This window comes from Heliangelus exortis, chromosome 2 (assembly GCF_036169615.1).
Source record: "Heliangelus exortis chromosome 2, bHelExo1.hap1, whole genome shotgun sequence".
Classification (NCBI taxonomy): Eukaryota; Metazoa; Chordata; class Aves; order Apodiformes; family Trochilidae; genus Heliangelus; species Heliangelus exortis.
In genome coordinates this window covers 68445362-68464547 of record NC_092423.1, presented here as the reverse complement: position 1 = coordinate 68464547, position 19186 = coordinate 68445362, and the positions used below count along the sequence as shown (strand labels likewise).

The 19186-nt window shown below is 52.3% G+C and overlaps 1 protein-coding gene and 1 long non-coding RNA gene across 2 annotated transcripts; one reads left to right on the top strand and one right to left on the bottom strand.

Moving 5' to 3' along the window:
• The first annotated feature begins 679 nt into the window (after positions 1 to 679).
• On the top strand, positions 680 to 2720 carry LOC139792772 (uncharacterized). The gene is made up of 2 exons (XR_011724391.1): positions 680 to 1443; positions 1730 to 2720. It is a non-coding gene; the product is annotated as an uncharacterized lncRNA (long non-coding RNA).
• A 6662-nt stretch (positions 2721 to 9382) lies between these two features.
• On the bottom strand, positions 9383 to 11815 carry FOXC1 (forkhead box C1). Its single transcript, XM_071736565.1, has one exon. It carries the CDS (start codon positions 11735 to 11737, stop codon positions 10022 to 10024), a length of 1716 nt encoding a protein of 571 aa, XP_071592666.1. The 5' UTR covers positions 11738 to 11815; the 3' UTR covers positions 9383 to 10021.
• Positions 11816 to 19186: the final 7371 nt, after the last annotated feature.

The window sequence follows — 19186 nt, the reverse complement described above, 5'->3', positions numbered from 1 at the left end:
GTCCCTACATGGTAACCTTGTAATGGGTGTCTTTTTGCTGCTTTTGTTAAAAAAAAAAAAAAAAATGTTATTGGTCGGACAAAATATGCGTCTCAGCACTGGCCCGCTTCTTTTATAATCTGGCAAAGGTCCGAACTGCTTTTCGGTTTCACCACCACCTTCCGACACGATTTTTAATTCCTCCTTAACCTACCGCTCTTTGCAGTGACGGCGGAATCACTTCTTGAAAACGAAATAAATAAATAAAACTTGAAAAACCACGCCGGGATTTAGGGAGATGATATCTATCTAAGTAGGTAATACACTAGTTACAGACTAATGTTCTGTACTTCGGTTTAATTAATGTGCACGTCAAGCGTTTTGTGCGCGCAGGTACGGAAAGATCCTGTCTCATGTAGGGTCATCACAGCTTCGTTAATTTAAAAGGGCAGCTCCAGTATTAAATAACCGAGTATCTCTTGTCCCTTTTACAAGCGTCTCGCCGGCGGCAGCAAACAAAGCAAGCAGCAAGGTGGGTTTTGCTTTTGGTCCCCGGCACGCCCAAGGAGGGCTCAGACCGGCTCTGCCGGCGGCGGAGCGGCAGGGCTGGCAGGGGAAGGCCGGTCGCTCGCCGGGGCCAGCCTGCGGCCGCCCTGCCTGCCAGAGGCCGGGGAGGGGAATGCCTACCCGGGAGCGTGCCGGCTCCCGCCCGCGCAGCTTGTCCCACCGCTTCCTGGGAAGAGGAGCGGGATACCCTGCGCCTCTTCTGAGGCTTGAAAGCGGGATTAGTAATGGTAGAGCTGGGGCCGTGGGGACTGTCCGGGCGTTCGCCCCGTCGGGAGGAGGGGGTTCAGGAGGGCAGGGAGAGGAGAGTGAGCCCAACTCCTGCGCAGCGGGTGGCGGGGGGCTGGGGCCCACTGGAAAGAGACGTCCAGGCCCTGCCTGTGGCTGCCTCTCCGCTGCGCCGGGGTTAGGCTCGCTCCTCGGTACCCGCCGCAGCTGTCGCAGCCGTCGCTCTCAGAGCTGTAACTCGGCCCCTCGCCTCCGCCGTGCGGGCCGCTGCCCATCCCCAAGAGCCTTGCCTTGCCAAAGGTAAAACTGCCACGAAAGCCTTTTTAAAAATTATTATTTTTCCCTTTCCTGAGGCCTTTCCTCTCGGGACCACCAACCAATCGCGGGCTGCAAAATCGCCGCAAGGAGCAGCAAGTCCGGCGGAGGCTTGAGGCGGGTGTCCTCAGAGGAGCACAAGCCCCCGCCACCTCCGCAGGAGTGGGGGTCGGCCCTACCCCAGGGCCCTGCAGCAGCGCAGCCGGGCCGTCAGCCGCCCTCCTCCCCGGCCCCGGCGCGGAAGGCCGGCGAGACAAAGCGACGGGGGTTTCCTCGGGGTCGCAGAGTAAAACCGCCAGAGCCATCTAAAAATACACCTTCTGAGCACACCTCCTGCGGGCAGCGTCAGCCTGAAGGGTAAAAGCAAAAGGGGGCTGGGGAGTGGAAGACAGACCCGCTATTCGGGCAAGCAGACGCCGGGATATGAGGTGGGTGGGTGGTGGGAAATGTCTCCGTAGCCAGCCCAGCCCTGGATGCGCACGGAGACGGATCGATTGCTAGAGGGGTATTTAGAAAAATAAAATTGAGGTGTGACTTGGGGAAACAGAGGAGTTCCCCTGCCTCTCCCCCGACATATAAAGCAGCCGCGTCCCCCCGGCTCGACACAAGGGTCACATCCTCTTCCCTCTCCTCTCCCGACCAGGAGGGCAGGCCGGGGCAGTGCGGGGAGAGGGGCACCGACATCGCCATCCGGAGGTCGTTCCCCCTCCCCCCCGTCCCTGGAAGGCAGGTTTGCAGGGGTGCGAGGCGAGGGAAGGCCCCCAGCCGGCTCGCAGGGCCGAGATCCCTGCCTCCCTTTGTGACCCTCTTTCACCTCGGATACTTTGCTGGCGGAGCATTGTCTCCAGACACAACAAACGCAGAAAGGAGCGCTGGAGCAGGCAGAGCTCCAACGTTTTGACGGGTGGAAGAAAAACATCAACAGATACTTTGCAATTATTTGGTGATGGGGGCTCGGGGAGGCGGGCGGGGAAGAGGTCGGTTCGCAGCAGCAGACGCTAATTGCAACCTTTGCTTTGCTAATGAGCTCGCACCGGCTCATTCCGCGCTCCGTTCCCCCCTCCCCTCTTAGTTCTCCCCCTCCCACCCCCGCCCCTGGCGGAGTGCTTGGGGGGCGGGGAATGGAGTCGGGAGAAAGCTGTAATTTTTTGCAATTCGTTATATGGTTTTAAATCTATCCCATCCTTGAGAGGCAAGGTTAGAAGCGCTGGCCGCGAGCACTTCCATAAATCCTCGCTAAGAGTAAGCGGCGAGCAGCTCATCGCACCGCTCCCGCCCACTGCCCGCACCGTGAGCCGCGTCGTGCCCGCCGCGGACCCCTGTCCCAAGGAGATGTGCCCCTCCGCTAGCTTGCAGCTGCAGACCTATTTCACACCATCGGAGCGGGAAAATACGCATATATAGACACGCAGGCAGAATAAGAGTTCCAGTTCCAGTAGAAACTCGCACCAAAAAGGCAGTGCGAATGTATTTACACTGGGCAATCTTGCAAGCACCGACATTGTTTAAACAATTCTCTTCTGCTTTATACGATATTATCAGTACTTTTACATTACCATTCAATGGAAAACAGTCTTCTTTTTCTTTATTTCAAATATTTATTTAAAAAAAAAAATTAAACTCGGCCCCTTAAATGTTCTGGCAAATAAATAAATTCCAGGAACCGGGGGGTGAGGGTGGGGGGAAGGGCGTCTATGGCATTTCTTCTAAACCAAGTGCTTGCCTTCCGAGGGACAACGGTTGTAGTGACATGACCTGTTTATTCATCGATTCATATAATATATAAATATCCTGAACTCGTGTAATAATTTGCTTTTTTTTCTACTGGAGGAAATTAATCTATTTTGAGAGGTAATGGTTCTAAATGTGTTGGTTTTCCTGCATTTTCCCCAGAGATGATGGGAGCTGGACAGGAGTGAGGATTCCAGTTTAGGGGTCTCATTGTTGTTTTAATTCTGCTGAACTCAACCTAAAGCAGCTGACCTGAATTTTGAGTAATACACTACACTTCCAGGCCCCCTGACACCTAAAGGTCAGGTGAAAGTCTCCAGCAGGTAAGTCACGGGCCGGCTGCCTGCCCAGCTCACTTGCTCTTTGGCTCACAAATTGTTCCCTTCTGCCCACCCAAGTTGTTTCAAGCTGTGTTTATTTAGGGGGCAAAAAAATTGCCGACCACCCAATTCCCATTCAGCCAGAGAACTTCTGAGCTCTCACCAGTAGCCCGGGCCGCCTTCCTCTCATTCCAATACTTTTTAATCGCTATTATTTTGCGGCACACACGTACCAAGCAAGGCGCAAGTTACGGGCCCAGAAAGTCGCGGAGCTCTGCACAACAGAGGCATTTGCTTGGGAGGTGAGGGAGAAACCCCTCCCAAACACCCGGTGGGTTTATCGGCCGCTGACTACGCGGCCCGCACAATGCAAAACGCCAGCGGGCTGGCGAAGCGGGACAAGGACAAAAGGAGCCTTCGCACCGCACAAGCTTCCTTGCGGGGTTGTGCAGCTGCCGTTTTCCCGCACACCGCGGCCCCCCGACGGCCCTGCTCCGCTGAGCCCGGCCATCCCCCAGCATCCACAGCTCATCGGATGTCCCTCAAATCTCTGAATGCTAGCAGCATTCCCACCAAACTAAACCCAAAGGGAGAGGGGTTGTTTGCAAGTAACTTTGGGCCCTTGATACTGCCGGACAAGTCGGGGTGACCCTGGCGAGAGCTTATTTCGTGCCGAGGCTTGTTTCTCCTGCCCACCAAGCAGGCCTTTTTGGAAGCCTTACTGAGAAATGAGGGGCTCCTGCCCTCCTCCTCTGAGCACACGGCCGTTTGCTACCACCGCCAGCTTCTGGACTAAGGCAGGGAGATCTGCACGTTGCTCGAGGTTCTTGTGTAACATTTTGGGGGGGGGGGGGGGGGGAAGAGGGAGTCACAACACTGCAGCAAGGGGTCCTCAGTGCCCGCCGCGCTGCGCAGCTCCGGGGTGCGTGCCTGGAGCTGGTCCCCGCGGAGACTCCCCCGCGCAAAGAGCCGTCCCTCCCCCGTCGATGTGGCTATTGTTTCGTTCAATTAGGCCCCGCTTGATAAAAAACAATCGCTCGTTAACCCTCGCCCTCCTCCCTCCTGGCTGGTGTGCTGTGAATGGCGACATCGTCTCCCTTGACCCCTGTCTCCTTTTCTGTCTTTCTGTCCCCTGAAAAATGATTCCGCGAGCTCTGATTGAATTTTATTCCTTCCTGACCTGGCCCGTTTTTATTGCATGGACACCATCAATCTTGACCTAACGCGACGTTTGTTTATTACTTTGGAAAGAAGCGAATGGCTTTATGAGCCCCAGCGTAATTAAACCAGGAGGGCTACGTTCATCGCGGCACCGCACCACCTTTGGGGCGGATTCACAGCACAGACAAACCGCCGGGCGGGCGAGGCAGAAAGGAAAAGTAAAAAAAAAAAAAAGAGAGAGAGAGAGGGAGATAAAAAAATAATAATAACAAATCCCACACGGGAAGGGTAAATGGGATCCTCCCAGACTATGAGCTTGAGTGTGACCTGCCGCTGGATCGAAACCCATGCACGTCCCAAGAAAGCAGCACCGATCAGCTCCCTTGCGCTACACTTTAGGCCCGGAGCACCTCTTGCGCAGCTCGCCGCGTAAACCTGTGCTCGCTCTCCGCGCTGTCCGGACCGCGCGCCTAGGTGCGCCACCTGCGCCCCCCGCGCAGCGACACCTCCTCTTCGGTCCCCCTACGGCACCCACCGCCGCACTCCTCATCCCTCTACCCAAGAAACCTATCTGCGCATCTGAAAACCGGAACCATTTAGCCACTATGACCAGCCCCAACACAGTGAGTCGGGCAAAAAAAATGGACCGACCAGACCAAGGGGCTTAAATTACTTTATAAGCGAATTGAAAGTTAATGTTCAATTAGCGGTTGCTGTTGAAATGGGCGATTTCGGGGAAAGGATGGGGGAGCCGCACCGCAGCGCTCCTCTCTCCAGGTGCCTGTGCGCTGCGCAGCCAGCCATGTGCGCGTCTCACCGCTGCACGCTTTTGCCTACGCAATCAAGACGACGTAATAAGACTCCGCGTTGTTAGCTCACGCTCATCTTCACGTGGGTGCCGAGACCCTCAGCACCCCCCTCCTCCCAGCTCCCAAGCCTAGATAGCGCGCGGCCGCTCCGTACTGCGGGGCAGCTCCACGCTGCCTCCCGCAAAACCCGCACCAGGCTTGGCTTGCTCTCTTTGCGATTCGCCCGCAACGCGCAAGCCAACCCATCGGAGCCCAGAGGAAAGCTTTAAGCTCTCCCCGCGCCAGAGGCATTTTGTGGGGTTTTTTTTTTTCTTTTTTTGAAGGTGAGAGCAGGGGACAGCGTGCCGCCAGAGTAAAGCCGGTCTGATCAATAGGTTGCAACCCCAGGGTTACCGATGGTTACTAAATTAGGACCGACTACGAAAATTATTCCCGTGCTAACTTCGAAGAGCCTTTCTCGGGCTCCCTGTCTTTCAGAAAGTGCCCCAGATATTGTAAAACGCCCATTTAGAAACACTGTCTTAAATGTCTTCATCCTCAGCACACCATGTTCTCCATCTGACCTGGCCTGTGGAGCTAGGGAAGGGGTTTTAATCCATGTCCTCTCAACTATTTGCATGCACTTCGCTCCTATTTTTTGTTATGACCTTTACAGAACGTAATATGAACTCTTAATTGCTTTAAGAAGAAATTCTGAGGAGGAAGCTTAAAAGGGAAACTATTCCCTTTCACCACGTTTTCCAAAACTGAAGTGACAGATGACCAAATACAAGCAACAAACCACCAGAACCAGCTCAACAGAACGGTTCCTCAAATTAATTATACAAGCGGTGTGTTTTTTTGTTTTGCTTTGTTTCTTTTTTTTCCCCCCTTTCCCTAGTTGTAAAGCAAAGCAACAGTATTGGAAAATTTCAGCTTGAGTTAAACACACAACACAAAGTGCTGTGCTAACCTGGCACCTAAAGGAACGCTCCTCAGGTAAGGCTGGGGGCCAAGTGTCCCCGCTGGCTGGACGGGCTGCCATCACAGATGCAGAGGCCCGACGGAAGCACCTTCCAGCTGCTGCCTGGGCCCGTGTCCCGTGCCCAACTCCGCGCAGGCTCGGACCGCATCTCTTTTGGCGTTCAGGACAGGCCCAGTTCTGCTGGGAGACAATCACAGGTCAGAAGGTACACTCGGTTTTGCCTTCTGCACTCAAGGGGAGGAAAACACAAGAAGGACAAGGGTCCGAGCTCCGCGCTGGGCCCTGCTGCCCGCAGGCAGACACCCCGCCCCACTGCTTTGCCCCAGAGAGGGGAGATTTCTAGGAAGCCCGCCGGGCCTTTCCTACTCCCTGGAGCAGGAGAATCAGTATCATCGCGGCCGGAGGCCATGGCCCGATGGAGAGGGGAGCAACGCCCCCGACCCACCTCCGCGCAGCCCCGCGCAGGGACACGCGGTCCCGGCCTGCGTGGAGGGAAGGTCGCCTCTCGCTGCCAAGCCCGCACTATTCACTGCCTACCGGGAGAACTCTACATCGCTAATGTTATTTTTGTTGTAAACAATTTCTGTGAGGAGGGGGGGGAAGGAAATACGATGATGACAATAATAGTAATAAAATTTTTTTACAACCCAGACCGAAGCGAAGGTGTGAGGTGAGCCAGCCCGACTCATTGAGAGCCGGGAGGTGACCTCCACTGCCACCATCACGCACGTCACTTCAGGAAAGGGAACCCCTCCGGGGACACAGGATCCCAGCACGACCTACTCGGCTGCGGAGCAGAACGTTTTCCCTCACTCCCTCCCTGACTGCCAGCTGCCCCCCTGACAGGGGCAAGGCGAGCCCACTCCACTCACATCGTTTTTGCAGCCAGGGCCTCGGGGAGCGCAAGTTGCGCAGTCATCCCATGGTGCCGAGGCCGCGGAGAGCGGCGGAGCGGTCAGGGAATTAAAAGTGTTTATAAACGGCACTTGTCCAGCTCCACACAGCCCCCCCTTGGCTCCCCTAATTGAGCAGCACCACTGACAATGCAACGGGTGAGAGAACAAGCCGAGCTAACAACTCCTTTCCCTCCTAGTTATTTTCACCAGAAACAGCCTACCGCTGGAGACCTCTGAGAAAACCCAAAATACAGGAAAGCCGGCGCCTGATCGAAACAAAAATAACAGGCAAATAGTACATGCAATCATCTCTCTCTACCCTCTCCTGTCTTTAATTTTTAGTTTTATTTTTAATACCGATAGGGGGGTGGGGTGGAGGGGGGTGGAAATGGCGTTACCACACATCCACCTCGCTTGCAAACCCAGCTGCCGGGGACACAGGGAGCTTCCGCTGGCCAGGCTCCCCTTCCCAAGGAGGGGGAGTGAAGGAGGGAGGCGACGAAAGCCCCGCCGTGCCCCTGGCCCGGCAACCCCGCTCACACGGAGAAGGAAGGTGGGAGCTGCCAGCTCAGCTCCCCCCGGCTCGACACAGGGGGAGGGACTGTGGGGAGCAGAAGGTGAGACCGACCGGGAATAGGTAACGTTTTCTTTCCTTTTACTGGTGAAAAACGGGGAGCTGCGATTAAAATGTACCCCCGGAGCGAAGGAGTTCAACTTTTGCTTATCCTTCGCTTCAGCTTAACCAGAGGACGGAGCGTTTGAACTTCTTTCACCCAATTTAGCAAACAAATAAATATAAATAAGGCCGGCAATCCCTGTAAAGGTACTAGCATGGAAAAAAAAAAAAAAAAAAAAAAAAAAAGACGGTGCGATACCTAAATAAACATATATTAAGCCAACCTTATAAAATGACACACATATCCCGGTTCATTCGATCTGCTGAAGGTGTTTTTTGAATATTAGATTATTGATGTAGAGGAGAAGCGCATTTCAAAAGCGACGTAATAAGGTTTAACTGTAAATACCTTTGTATTTATTTACAGTGTAACCCTTAACAATGCAACAGCAATTACTGCTAAGTGTTGCCTTTAGATAAGAGATACAGATAGGAAACTGTATTATCTTGAAAGCAAACTTTAGGCCTTAAATATCTGTAATCAAATAATCTTCTTTCCAAGTCTGACTGACAAGGCAGATTCTTTTAAGTTAATGAATTTATTGCATTTTGGTGGTTATTTACAAAGGGGAAAGGTGATCCCCATTGCCTGTAGGCTCTTAATTGCAAATTGTCCAGAAGGTGAGATTCTTGATCTAACAAGACCTCAATCTATGCTGCACTGAGATGCTATGCTACTCATATGCTCACTCTATACTACTCATCCTGGTAGTTTTTCTTTTATTTTTATTTCCGATTTAAGGAAAAAGGAGGGAGGGAAGGAAGGAGACAAAAAAAAAAAAAAAAAAAAAAAACCAAAAAAACCCCAAACAAAAACCAACCCAACTATATAAAAAAAATTCTGCTACGCTAACTCTTTCTACAATAATTTCAGCTCGAGCGATTTGGGTTCTTTCAACAGACTAGCAATGTCCCTAAAGGACAGAAGTAAAGCAGAGCTATAAAGGTATAAAGGGTAGACTGTACTGTACAAGTGCCCTTTAATCCAGCTACTTTCTTTTTCCTTTTTATCTGGAATAAAATACTACTTTAAAAATACATATTATAGAAGCAGCTTCACAGATGTGATTGCGTGCATTGCTATTGATTCTATGAAGCAGTGTTCTATATGGCTTACATTATACTTAAGAATATATGTACTACAAAATAGCTGGCATCTACCGTGGAGTTAAGAAACATAAGCAATGCGTGTGTGAAGCTATAAATAAATATGTAATCCTTCTTTAAATATAGATACATATGTAAATCCTATATAAAAAAATATTTGAAATACACCCACAGAGATCGATAGCTCGATATACACACAGTTACACAAGGGCAAGAATCTAATGCATGTACTTCACTTCTACCTCAGAGTTATTGCTTAAGATATCCTTACATAGGCAAATTATTAAAAAAGCTGTAATGTTGTCATACTACTGGGTATGGTCAAATATTTCCAGGTCTTGCCCATTAATGCTAAGAAAACGTGTTTGTTTATTTGCCAACTCAGAGCTGCCATGGGAAAGTATTTTTAATTTTTTTTTCCTAGAGGATAAGGGGAGCTGACTAAGTGGAACATATTGCAGAAGAGACTGAAAAGGGATTTTTCGACCTGGCAGTTCCTAAATGGTCTTTGGAATTTGTGCGGAGGGGAACGAGCTGTTCCAGCGACAAAGTTAGTTATGAAATCCCTTTTCCCTCTCTTTCTTTTTCTCTCTCAATTAAAGTATTCAAATATACAGACGTGTAAAGGATCATTCCAACTGAATGGTAATTTATTAATAAACAAACAATGCCATACCTTCAGAATATTTTCAACAAAAAAAAAAAAAAAAAAAAAAAAAAAAAAAAGGAAAAATATTGATAGAATAAGATTAATACAGTTTCCCTTTTATATATAGTGAAAAAATTAGCGTTTCAGTCAATTTTAACGTCACTTTTCAGGGAGGGGGGAAACACTTTCTGGCGTTTGGTCCGCAACATCCAACTACAAATTAAAAATAAATTACTATGTCGCAATTTACATTTTAAAACAAGTCCATGTAAAAGAGGAAGGAGGTAAGGGTGTGGGGGAAAGAAGCTGGTACTCTAACGCTGGACTTTTCGTCCCCTCTTAAACATGGGGCATGACAATACCTTAAGGGATAGGGAGGAGAGCGGGGTGGGGGGGGACGGGAAAAAAGTATTTCTCAAAGCAATTAAAAAAAAAAACCAAACAAACTTACGTGTTATTGGAGTAACACTGTCCTTTAACAAACCAAGACATGCTTTGGGGCTGTCTCTGTACAAAAGGTTTTCGCGTGCGCTCCCTTCCCTCCGCGGGCACGGGGAGGGGGGGACCGGCGGCGTGATGCTTCGCGGTGTCCCCACGGTGGTCCCCCCGCGGCGGAGAGCGCTCAGAACTTGCCGCAGTCGTAGACGAAGGCCCCGGAGGTGCGGTAGAGTGGCTGGCTGCCGGGAAAGGCCATCTGACAGCTGCCGCCGCCCCCCGCCCCGCCACCGCCACCGCCGCCGCCGCCGCCCGCCGCCCCGCCGCCCCCGCCGCCGCCGCCCGGCGAGGCGCTGAGGCCCAGCCGCGGCGCCTCGAACACCTCCCGCGGGGCAGCGGCGAAGCCCTGTTGCGGCCCCGCGTAGCCCGCCGCGCCCGCCAGCGGGCCCAGCTCCCCCGCCGCCGCCGCCGCTGCCGCCGCTGCCGCCGCCGCCTGGTTGAGGTACCAGGAGGCCAGGCGGCCCTGATGCGGGTGCGGGTGCGGGTGGTGCCCCTCCTGGTGGCCGCCCGCCGCGCCGCCCAGCCCGCCGTGCCCCAGCGCCCCGCCGCCGCCGCCCCCCGCCCCGCCGCCCCCCGCCCCACCGCCGCCGCCGCCGCCCGTGGGCATGGCGTACTCGGGCAGTGGGTCCTCGGCGGGGCTGGCGGCGGCGGCGGGCAGGTGGCCGGGTCGGTCGGCGCCGCCGGCCGCTGCGTAGAGGCTCATGGCCTGCATGTTGCAGTGGTAGGTGCCGGCGGCGGCGCCGGCGGCCGCCTGGCCGCAGGGCGAGCCGTAGACCGAGCTGTGGCCCGGCGAGTATCCGCCGAGGGAGAGGGCGGGCGGGATGCCGGTACGCGGGGCGGCGGCGGCGGGTGCCAAAAGGCCGGCGTTCAGCTCGGCGGCGGCCTGCGGCGAGCCCCGCAGCGAGGTCATGATGTTGTCCACGCTGAAGCCCGGGCCGTGATGGTGGGGAGGCGGTGGGGGCGGCGGCGGGGGCGGGGGCGGCGGTTCTGGGGCCTCCAGGCTGAGGGAGCGGCTGGAGGGGAGGGTGCTGCGGGGGCTGCCGCCGCTGGAGAGGCTGCTGCTGCTGTCGGGGCTCTCGATCTTGGGCACGGCGCCGAGCGGCGGCGCGGCGCCGGGGGGGGACACGGCCTGCGGCGGCGAGGCCGTGCCGTTCTCCGTCTTGATGTCCTGGATGCGGACGGGCGGCGGCGGCGGCGCGGCGCTGCCTCCGGCCGGGCCGCCCTCGGGCTCGGCGGCGGCGGGCGGCGGCGGGCGCGGCGGGGCATGGTCCTTGAGGTGCAGGCGGTCCTTCTCCTCCTTGTCCTTGACGGCGTCCTTCTTCTTGAAACGACGGCGGCGGCGGAGGAAGCTGCCGTTCTCGAACATGTTGTAGGAGTCGGGGTCGAGGGTCCAGTAGCTGCCCTTGCCTGGCTTCTTGTCGTCGCGGGGCACCTTGACGAAGCACTCATTGAGGGAGAGGTTGTGGCGGATGCTGTTCTGCCAGCCCTGCTTGTTGTCCCGGTAGAAAGGGAACCGCTCCATGATGAACTGGTAGATCCCGTTCAAGGTGATCTTCTTATCGGGCGCGTTCTGGATGGCCATGGTGATGAGGGCGATGTAGCTGTAGGGCGGCTTCACCATATCCTTGGGCTGCGGCGGCGGCGTGTAGGGCCCGTAGGCGCGGGCCATGCCGGCCGGGTACTGCTCGTGGGCCGGGTGGGAGTACATGCTCATCGGGGCCGGCATGGCCGTGTATCCCCCGCCGGCCGCCGCTGCCGCGGCACGGTAGTAGCTCTGCTCTCCGCCGAGGTACGGCACCACTCCCAAGGAGTTGGGACTGGACACGGAGTAGCGAGCCTGCATGTCCTCCCGTCAGCTTTCCCCCACCCTCCCCGCCGGACCAAACAGCGCGTCCCTTCCCCCTCCACCCCTCCGCCGCTCCGCGGACCGAGCTGGACCGGGCGGCCGGGCAACCCCCACCCCCCCAACCCCCCGGCGGAGCGCGGAAAAAGAGAGGAAGAATAACGACGGCAGCGCCGAAAGTCTCCTCTTCTTCGCCCGGGAAAACCCACCGGCAAGCTCCCGCACTCCACTCGGAGGGGAAAAAAAAGAAAAAAAAAAAGAAAAAAAAGAAAAAAAAAAAAAAAAGAAAAAGAAAAAAGAAAAAAAAAGGAGGGGGGTGAAAAAGGGGGAAAACTGTTTATAAAAAAAAAAAAAAAACGGGGGAGGGAAAAAAATAATCGCAGCGGAGAAAGCAACTTCCAAACGTAGAAAGAATATTAAGAAAATAAAACCTTTGCAAAGAGGCTCCCACGCTCCCAGTTCCTTGTTCCACGGGGATCTGCAACAAGTTGTCTGCAAAGGAGGGACAAAAGTAGAGGGATGTGTTTTGTTGGCTTTTTTTAAGCGAGCAGAAGAAAAAAATCCACCTTCCCGATCTCCCAGTGCAAAGTCTCCCTCTCGCTTTTTTTCAGTCTCTTTTTCAGTCGCAGGCTGCTTTGGGAAGCATCGGAAAAACTCCTGAACTTTTGAGCATCCGTCACCACGGCGAGAACTTTTTTACGCACTTAGAGTTTTCTCCTTTTTTTTTCCTCCCTCTCCTCTCTCGGTCTCCTTTTTTTTTTTTCTCTCTTTTTTTTTTTTTTTTTTTCTTTTCCTCCTTTTGCAGGCGGCCCAGCTCCGCCCCGCCAAGCTGGGGCGGCCAATGAGAGCCGGGAGACACCCGGGGCTCTGAATGAGGAGGGAAAAAAAAAAAAAAAAAAAAAGGAGCGAGCGAGCAAAGTAAAAAAAATTAAAAAAAAAAAAAAAAAAAAAAAAAAAAAAGAGTAAAAAAGAATTAAAAAAAAACCACCCACAGCAGCCCTGGGAGCTGCAGCTCTCGACGACCGGCCACACACGCTCGCCGGCACACGCGGACGCCTTGAGCTCCGCGGAACCCCAGGCTCGCTCTGGTCGCCACGCACCCCCGGGGACTCTCCCGCGCCCGCGAACTTTGCGCGCCGACCCGGACGAGCCCTATAGCACCATGCCTGCCCGCCCAACCCCCCCCACCCGTGTCCTTACGCGCGCGGTCACTCACCCTCGCACACTCGCCCCGGGCACACGCATGACGTGCATGCCTACACCGACGTGTGTTTATGTATATATGTATATATTCATTTTCGTCTCCAGAGCTCTTCCGACCCATGGGCGCACCCCGCGCTCCTCCACGCGTGTTTTCCCCACTTTCTGGTATTTTGTTTGTTTAGTTTATTTTTTCCTTTTGCTAGTCTGTCTGTTCTCTCCGCAGGATCCCAGCGCCCTCTCTCCTCCCCTTCCCTCTGCCGCCCGTGTCGGCGGGCAGGGTCTACGCCGGTGTGCCGGTTCCCTCCCTGCCCTCCCCAGCTAGGAGGCTTTGCATTCCCCCTGCTCCCTTCCACCATCACCTCCCCAGGCCCACGGGGACGGTGGGTAAAGGGGAGTGGGGGGTGTATGTGCGTGTGTGTGTGCGGGATGGGATGCCCTCCAAGCATCCACCCAGTAGCACCACCTTGCCTGCAGCCAGCTGCTCGCCCGCCTGACCAAATGCTTCTGAAGAGATTGCATTCCTCCCCTTGACAAGATTTTGACGAGTCCGCCAAAGCTCCTCTTTATTAATCAGCCACCAAAGGCTTTGCTCCCCTCCGTCTGCAGAGCAAGCGCCTCTGCTGTTTACAAACACGAGCGCGGTTCTTTGTACGGGGTCTTTAGCTCGCTTCTCCAGGTAATCTTTACAGACCTTGTGGGATGTGACATGGAAAGCTTTATTTATTTATTTGTTTGAGACGGAGAGGTCATACTTTTGTTCCTCATCTGCTTCAGAGTAGACTTCTACTGTGTCAGGTGTGTCGAAAAAAAAAAAAAAAAAAAAAAAAAAAAAAAAAAAAAGTACAATAAAATTAATGTTCCTTAAGCTTCTTGGCTCTTTCTGCTATGAAGATTTCATTTGCATTGCCGTTGCCTTTGTCTAAATATCTGAAGGAATTATTGAGCTCTTAACAGAATAATATTTTAACAGGCACTCAGAGTGAGCGGAATGTGAGATCTTGGTTAATTATTTTTTAATTTTTCCTTTTTTTATATTTGCTGTTATATTTTTAGAAAGAAGTATTTCTTTTCGTACTTTAAGCACGGGAAGAATCGTATACGTATTTGCTCAATAGTATATTTTAGCCGTAGTTTAGCTATTCGAAGCTGCTGTTCACTCACTTCGTAGCTTAGACCTCTGAAACTTCATTAGCGTTAATAATAGATCAGTTGAAAGGAACAAGCTGAAATCTATTTTGAGTGATGGAATTTGCACGGGAAAGACGTGTGTATGTTTGTGAGATGAATTAGCCACCCTGATCTCGTGACACTACAAATACGTCAAAAGACCCTTTTGGCTTCGCTGATTTCAAGCTCCCTTTCCACACTTTTTACTGTGATCGATTGCTTTGGGGATCTTGTCTTTGGAGAGTGCTTAAAGGTGCATCATTTTCTTGGTGGTATTTTAGGAGGCATGGTTTTTCATCTGAAACATGAATCCGTTGGTAATTAAAAAAATAAATGAATATGGATTTCAAATGAGATGCAAGTAATGAAGGAGGTAATTTATATAGACTAATATCTGCCCTTTTTCATATTCAAACATAACGGGTCTCCTTTTGGTAATAAATGTCAATCCTTTAATGGTGAATACATTATCCCGTTTAGCATGTTGTATTTCATCGTCTGGAATCTTTCACCTGCTCCTGCCTAATTACCCATTTTTCTCTTTCCTCCCACCACGGCAGAATTAATAAATGTGCAAGCACAGGATTAGATATCAATTCTAACCCTTTATATTTTAAAAAACTCATTTTTCTTAGCTGGGGGAAAAAAGAAAAAAGAAAAAAAGAAAAAAAAAGAGAGAGAGATATATGAAAAAAAAAAGTAAGAAAAAGGGCATTTTAGCACGTTTCCATGCAGCCTAGGTCATCCGGTTTTCCCACGCTATTACCTGTCGTTAAAAACAATTTCCAGGGGCTTCCCGCTCGCTCCCATGAGCGGCCGTAACGTGCCGTTCACGGTGCCGGACCCTTTGCTGACTTTTTCACTTTATCTGGACAATGTTTACGGTAGCGAAGCTGTTTCTCAGGCGGAGGCTGGAGTAACAGCGAGAAGTTTCAGCACAGGGACGGGGGGGGGGGCATTAATCCGCTGTATTTTGCATCTAATATATTTTGCAATAGCCAGTCTGATGCTATAATTGCTAACTGACGCAATTACCGATGTGTGTTGTTACATACCTCGAACCAGCAGGACTCTGGTTTCTCTAGCTCAGGCACAAAAGTTACCATTGTGAAGGTTCCTAGAGTGATTTGGGGGTTGTGCGTGTGTGTGTGCGTGCTGGGGGGGGGGAAACAACGGTTTTAGGGAGGCAGGAAGATCAGTTTCCCCCCCGCTGTGTTTGGATACCACCCAGAAAGAGACCTCGGCGCCTGGGCTTCACCCACCCGGCCGCCTCGCAGAGCTGCCTTTCCCCAGCGCCCTGTGATCCAGTCTGGCCTCCGGATGGGAGAGCCACATTTAAGGTGCACCGCCTGGCCCTCCTGCCGAACCGGAGCAGGACGGCAGCAGCCCTGGCCTCTGTGCTCACCCTCCCCATCCCGTGAAGACCCCGGGAAGGGGGCACGGCCGCTGCCGCCGCCTCCCCGAAGCCAAGAGAGGGGCGCTGGCGGTGGGAAGGGAGCCCCGACGGGCAGCCCCGGGCCAGGAGAGCCGCGCTCCTTTTGAAACCTTCCGAGGCTTAGCGTGTGTGGTCATTTGCAACCTTATTTACGGAGATGTCAGAAAGAAAGATGACATCGGAGCGGTAGGCGGAGGAGCTACTATTTGACCTAGGCAAAGCCCAGGTGAACCCAAACAATTCGCTGTGGGTTGTCCTCTCCTCTCAAAGACCTGGAGGTGAACTGCTTTCCAACCCCGGGCTGTTTATGTTTAGACGTAGTCAGAGCTTCGCTTCTCTCTCTTTCTTTTGGCTCCAACATCACAGCAGTATCCCTGTAACTCCGAAACAAGCCACCCAGCCCGGGTCTTTGCATCTCAGGATGCAGCTTTCCATGTTCCTTAAACAGCAGGCGACACTGCAAGAGAAAACCGCTGACATCCTTTCGGGGGGCAGGGAGGGAAGCGATCGTATCAAATCTGTGTTTCACCAGTGGAAAAATCTATTGTGCCGCAAGTCCCTTCTCTCTTTATAGCCACTGGACATAGGTGACAGCCATCCTTGCCTCCCTCCTGTCCCTGCAGCCAGCACCTCCGCCATCTCAGCCTGTGCAATTAAGCCGAGCTCTAAATGCAAGGTCTGTTTGCGTGGCACTCAGTTAAGCAAACAGGCGTGATTGTTATTTTATTAACGTGGGTTAGCAATTCCATAAATAAGCCGAGCTAGTTTTCCAATCCAGGGCGTCTTTTATCTTAAGACACAAATAACACAACTTAATACGAAAATGAGCGCTCCATTCCCTCTGGCATCTTTTAGTCTCTCTTCTCTTGAATGAAAAATAAGCCATCCTTTGCAGCAAATGCGGCAGCAGTCACCGGCTTGGTGTAGCTCACAACATAAATACCTTAATTTCACGTTCAGAATATAGAAACGATTTTTACATTTAATTTACAAGGGAGAATCGAGACCATGAAGAGGTCGGAGCCCGAGTGTTTCATCTTCCCACGATTATTATCGCGGTCATACATATAATTCGCCTCCGTGACACAGGTTGAATCTCAGAATTGTCATAGCACGAGGAATAAAAACAAAAAAACAGCCTGTGGGAAACCCGTTGTGTTGTTCTTGCCAGTCAGGTAGAGTACTATCACACAAACATACACACAGCAAAAAACCACAAGCGCTAAGAAACCTTTAATTTGGTAGGTTCTCCTACTTTGGCATTTCACAGTAAAATACTAACATCTGGGGGTTTGGAGGTGTTAAAAACTCACTCCTAAACCTTCAAGAAGATAGCCAGACATGGATTTTATTTTTCTTTTTCCTTTACTTTCCAAGCTCCCTTGTCCCTTTTGTGTTCCTTTTCCTCCCTTATTTCCTTCCTTTCTCTGGGAGGGGCAGCGAGGGCGGAGGGGGGCTGAATCCATTGGATTCTCTGGAATCATATACATGAAAACACACAGGGAGAAGCGAAGCTGGGAGCGTGAACCTTCGCAGCCCTGTCCTGCTCCATCTCCACCTTCCCAGTCAGGAGAGACTTATTTGTATAAAGGATTTATTTACATTAGAATGAAGCGACAGTTCCTACTCTGGGAAGTGATAAGTACTTGGCAAGTCATTAGGTAGCAGATAGAGATCAGCCCCTGGATACACTATTCCCTGCCTTTTGCATACTGGTTGTAGAGGGCTGAGAGGTTTTTCGGGCGGGTGTGCAGCAGATGTGGGGGTGCGGAGAAACCGGGGGGGTGCGTGGGGGTGGTCGGTGAGCCCGCGCAACCCTGCTGAGAACCGCGACCGGGCGCTGCCCCGCTGCAGGCGACCCTTGTCGGGGGGAAGACGAAAGCTCCCCGCTCTCTGCGGAGAGCTGAGCAGGGGGGAGCCCGCCCCCCCTGCCCCTCAAACCTCCGGTGCCTGAGCGAGACAGCAGACAAGCAGAGGAAGCCGCAAAGACGGGGAAAAGGCGACGATGCCGCCCCACACCGCACCTCACCGCGGCCACCTGCGCGGCGGTGTGGGCTCTGAGTGGGACGCGGGTGCCCCCTCCCGGGCCGGCCGTGACACTGCCGCTCCCCTCCGCGCCTCACCGCGCTGCTCCGCGGGTCCCGCCAGCTTCCCTCTCCGCCGGGCCGGTACCTGCCGGCTCCTTGCCCGCCGCTCACCGCGATTCCCCCCCGCAGAGCGACCGCGGTTTCGGCTTGCCCGTGCCACGGGGGAAGAGGGGCTTAAAAACACACACACCACCCCACCCTCAAACTTGTCCCGCCGTCTTTTTGCCGCCAAAGAGCTCCTGGAAGCGTGGCCACGAGGTGCCGGTTTCGAGAGGCACAGCGTGTTGCTGGAGGTGAGTGCTAGAGCAATGCCAGCTCTGTCCAGGCCATTCTTTTCTGCCAAGGAATGTCTTTATTGGTTGCCAGGTTTGCCAATAAAACTTGCGAATGAAAAAGTGTTGGTTTCCAGGAAAAGTACTTCTGTTTTTTAACCTCCCCCTTGCTGTCTAATTACTGATGTGTTCCACCTCCGAAGAACAGCTTCATAAAACTTGACTGGTAAATCCAGAGGCAGAGGCTTTTGCACGGTTGTACAGTCGTGTAAATAGACACACACGTGAAAACATACAGGCATATCTAGATGCACGTATGGTTTTCAGATTTTTATAGAGCCTTTATGGGTATTAAGTACAATCACACCAAGGAACTAGTCTCCTTAAGGCTCCTAGGAGCTATGGTAATACAAGTAATAAAACTTCAATATCTGCATATGCACTTTTATGAAGCCACAAACACTCTCTTTGCACAGTTATTTGCGCACTGCTGGAAGTAACCCGTTATACTTGTTTGCATACAGAAAACAATGTCTCACTTGGCAAAAAGTAAAGTATAATAAAAAGGGGTGAAGGAATAATTTTAAGAAGTAGAGCTCTTACGATGAATTTGCTATTTTCTATAAAACACAGGGGATGCACACAAAAGATGGATTTTAAAATGTGCCCTTTGCAGCAAGCACATGGAACTTGCAGCTGCAGGAATCCCATGGGCTGTGACCCTAGGCAAGCCCCTCTTTCTTGTAGAGCTCTGTCCCTGATCAGAACCAGGAAGGGTACTGTTTAAAAGTAGAAGAATTCATCATTCAGTTCCTGAATATGATATTGCTGCCATTTCCAATCCCTTCTTTCCCTCTCCCTCCTGCTTCCAAAAGGCCACAAGTACCATTTCTGCAAATCTGTAAACAGGCTGGTAATCATGATTCGAAACAGAAAATTTGCAGTGAAGCAGAAAAGAGCTTTGGCAGTATGCATTTCAGTATCTCTGCAAACAGCATTCTTTGCTCTCACAAACCAAATAAAAGCAAGGCTTTCAGCCATTCTTTTTTATTTAGGTGGCATTAGCTCACCTCACTCGACAATTGTGCTTTGGGTATGTGGCTCTGGGACACCGCCTGCTTGACTGCACAATTCATGCCCCGATTCCTGTCCCAGCAAGACCAGCTGGCCAGCTGAGGTGGCAACCTGGCTAATGGTTGCAAGGGAGGTGACACCAGCCAAGCCGAACTGGGTCAGTTCCTCTATTTTGCAAAGCAGAAGAGATTGCAAGCCTATATCCACTGCT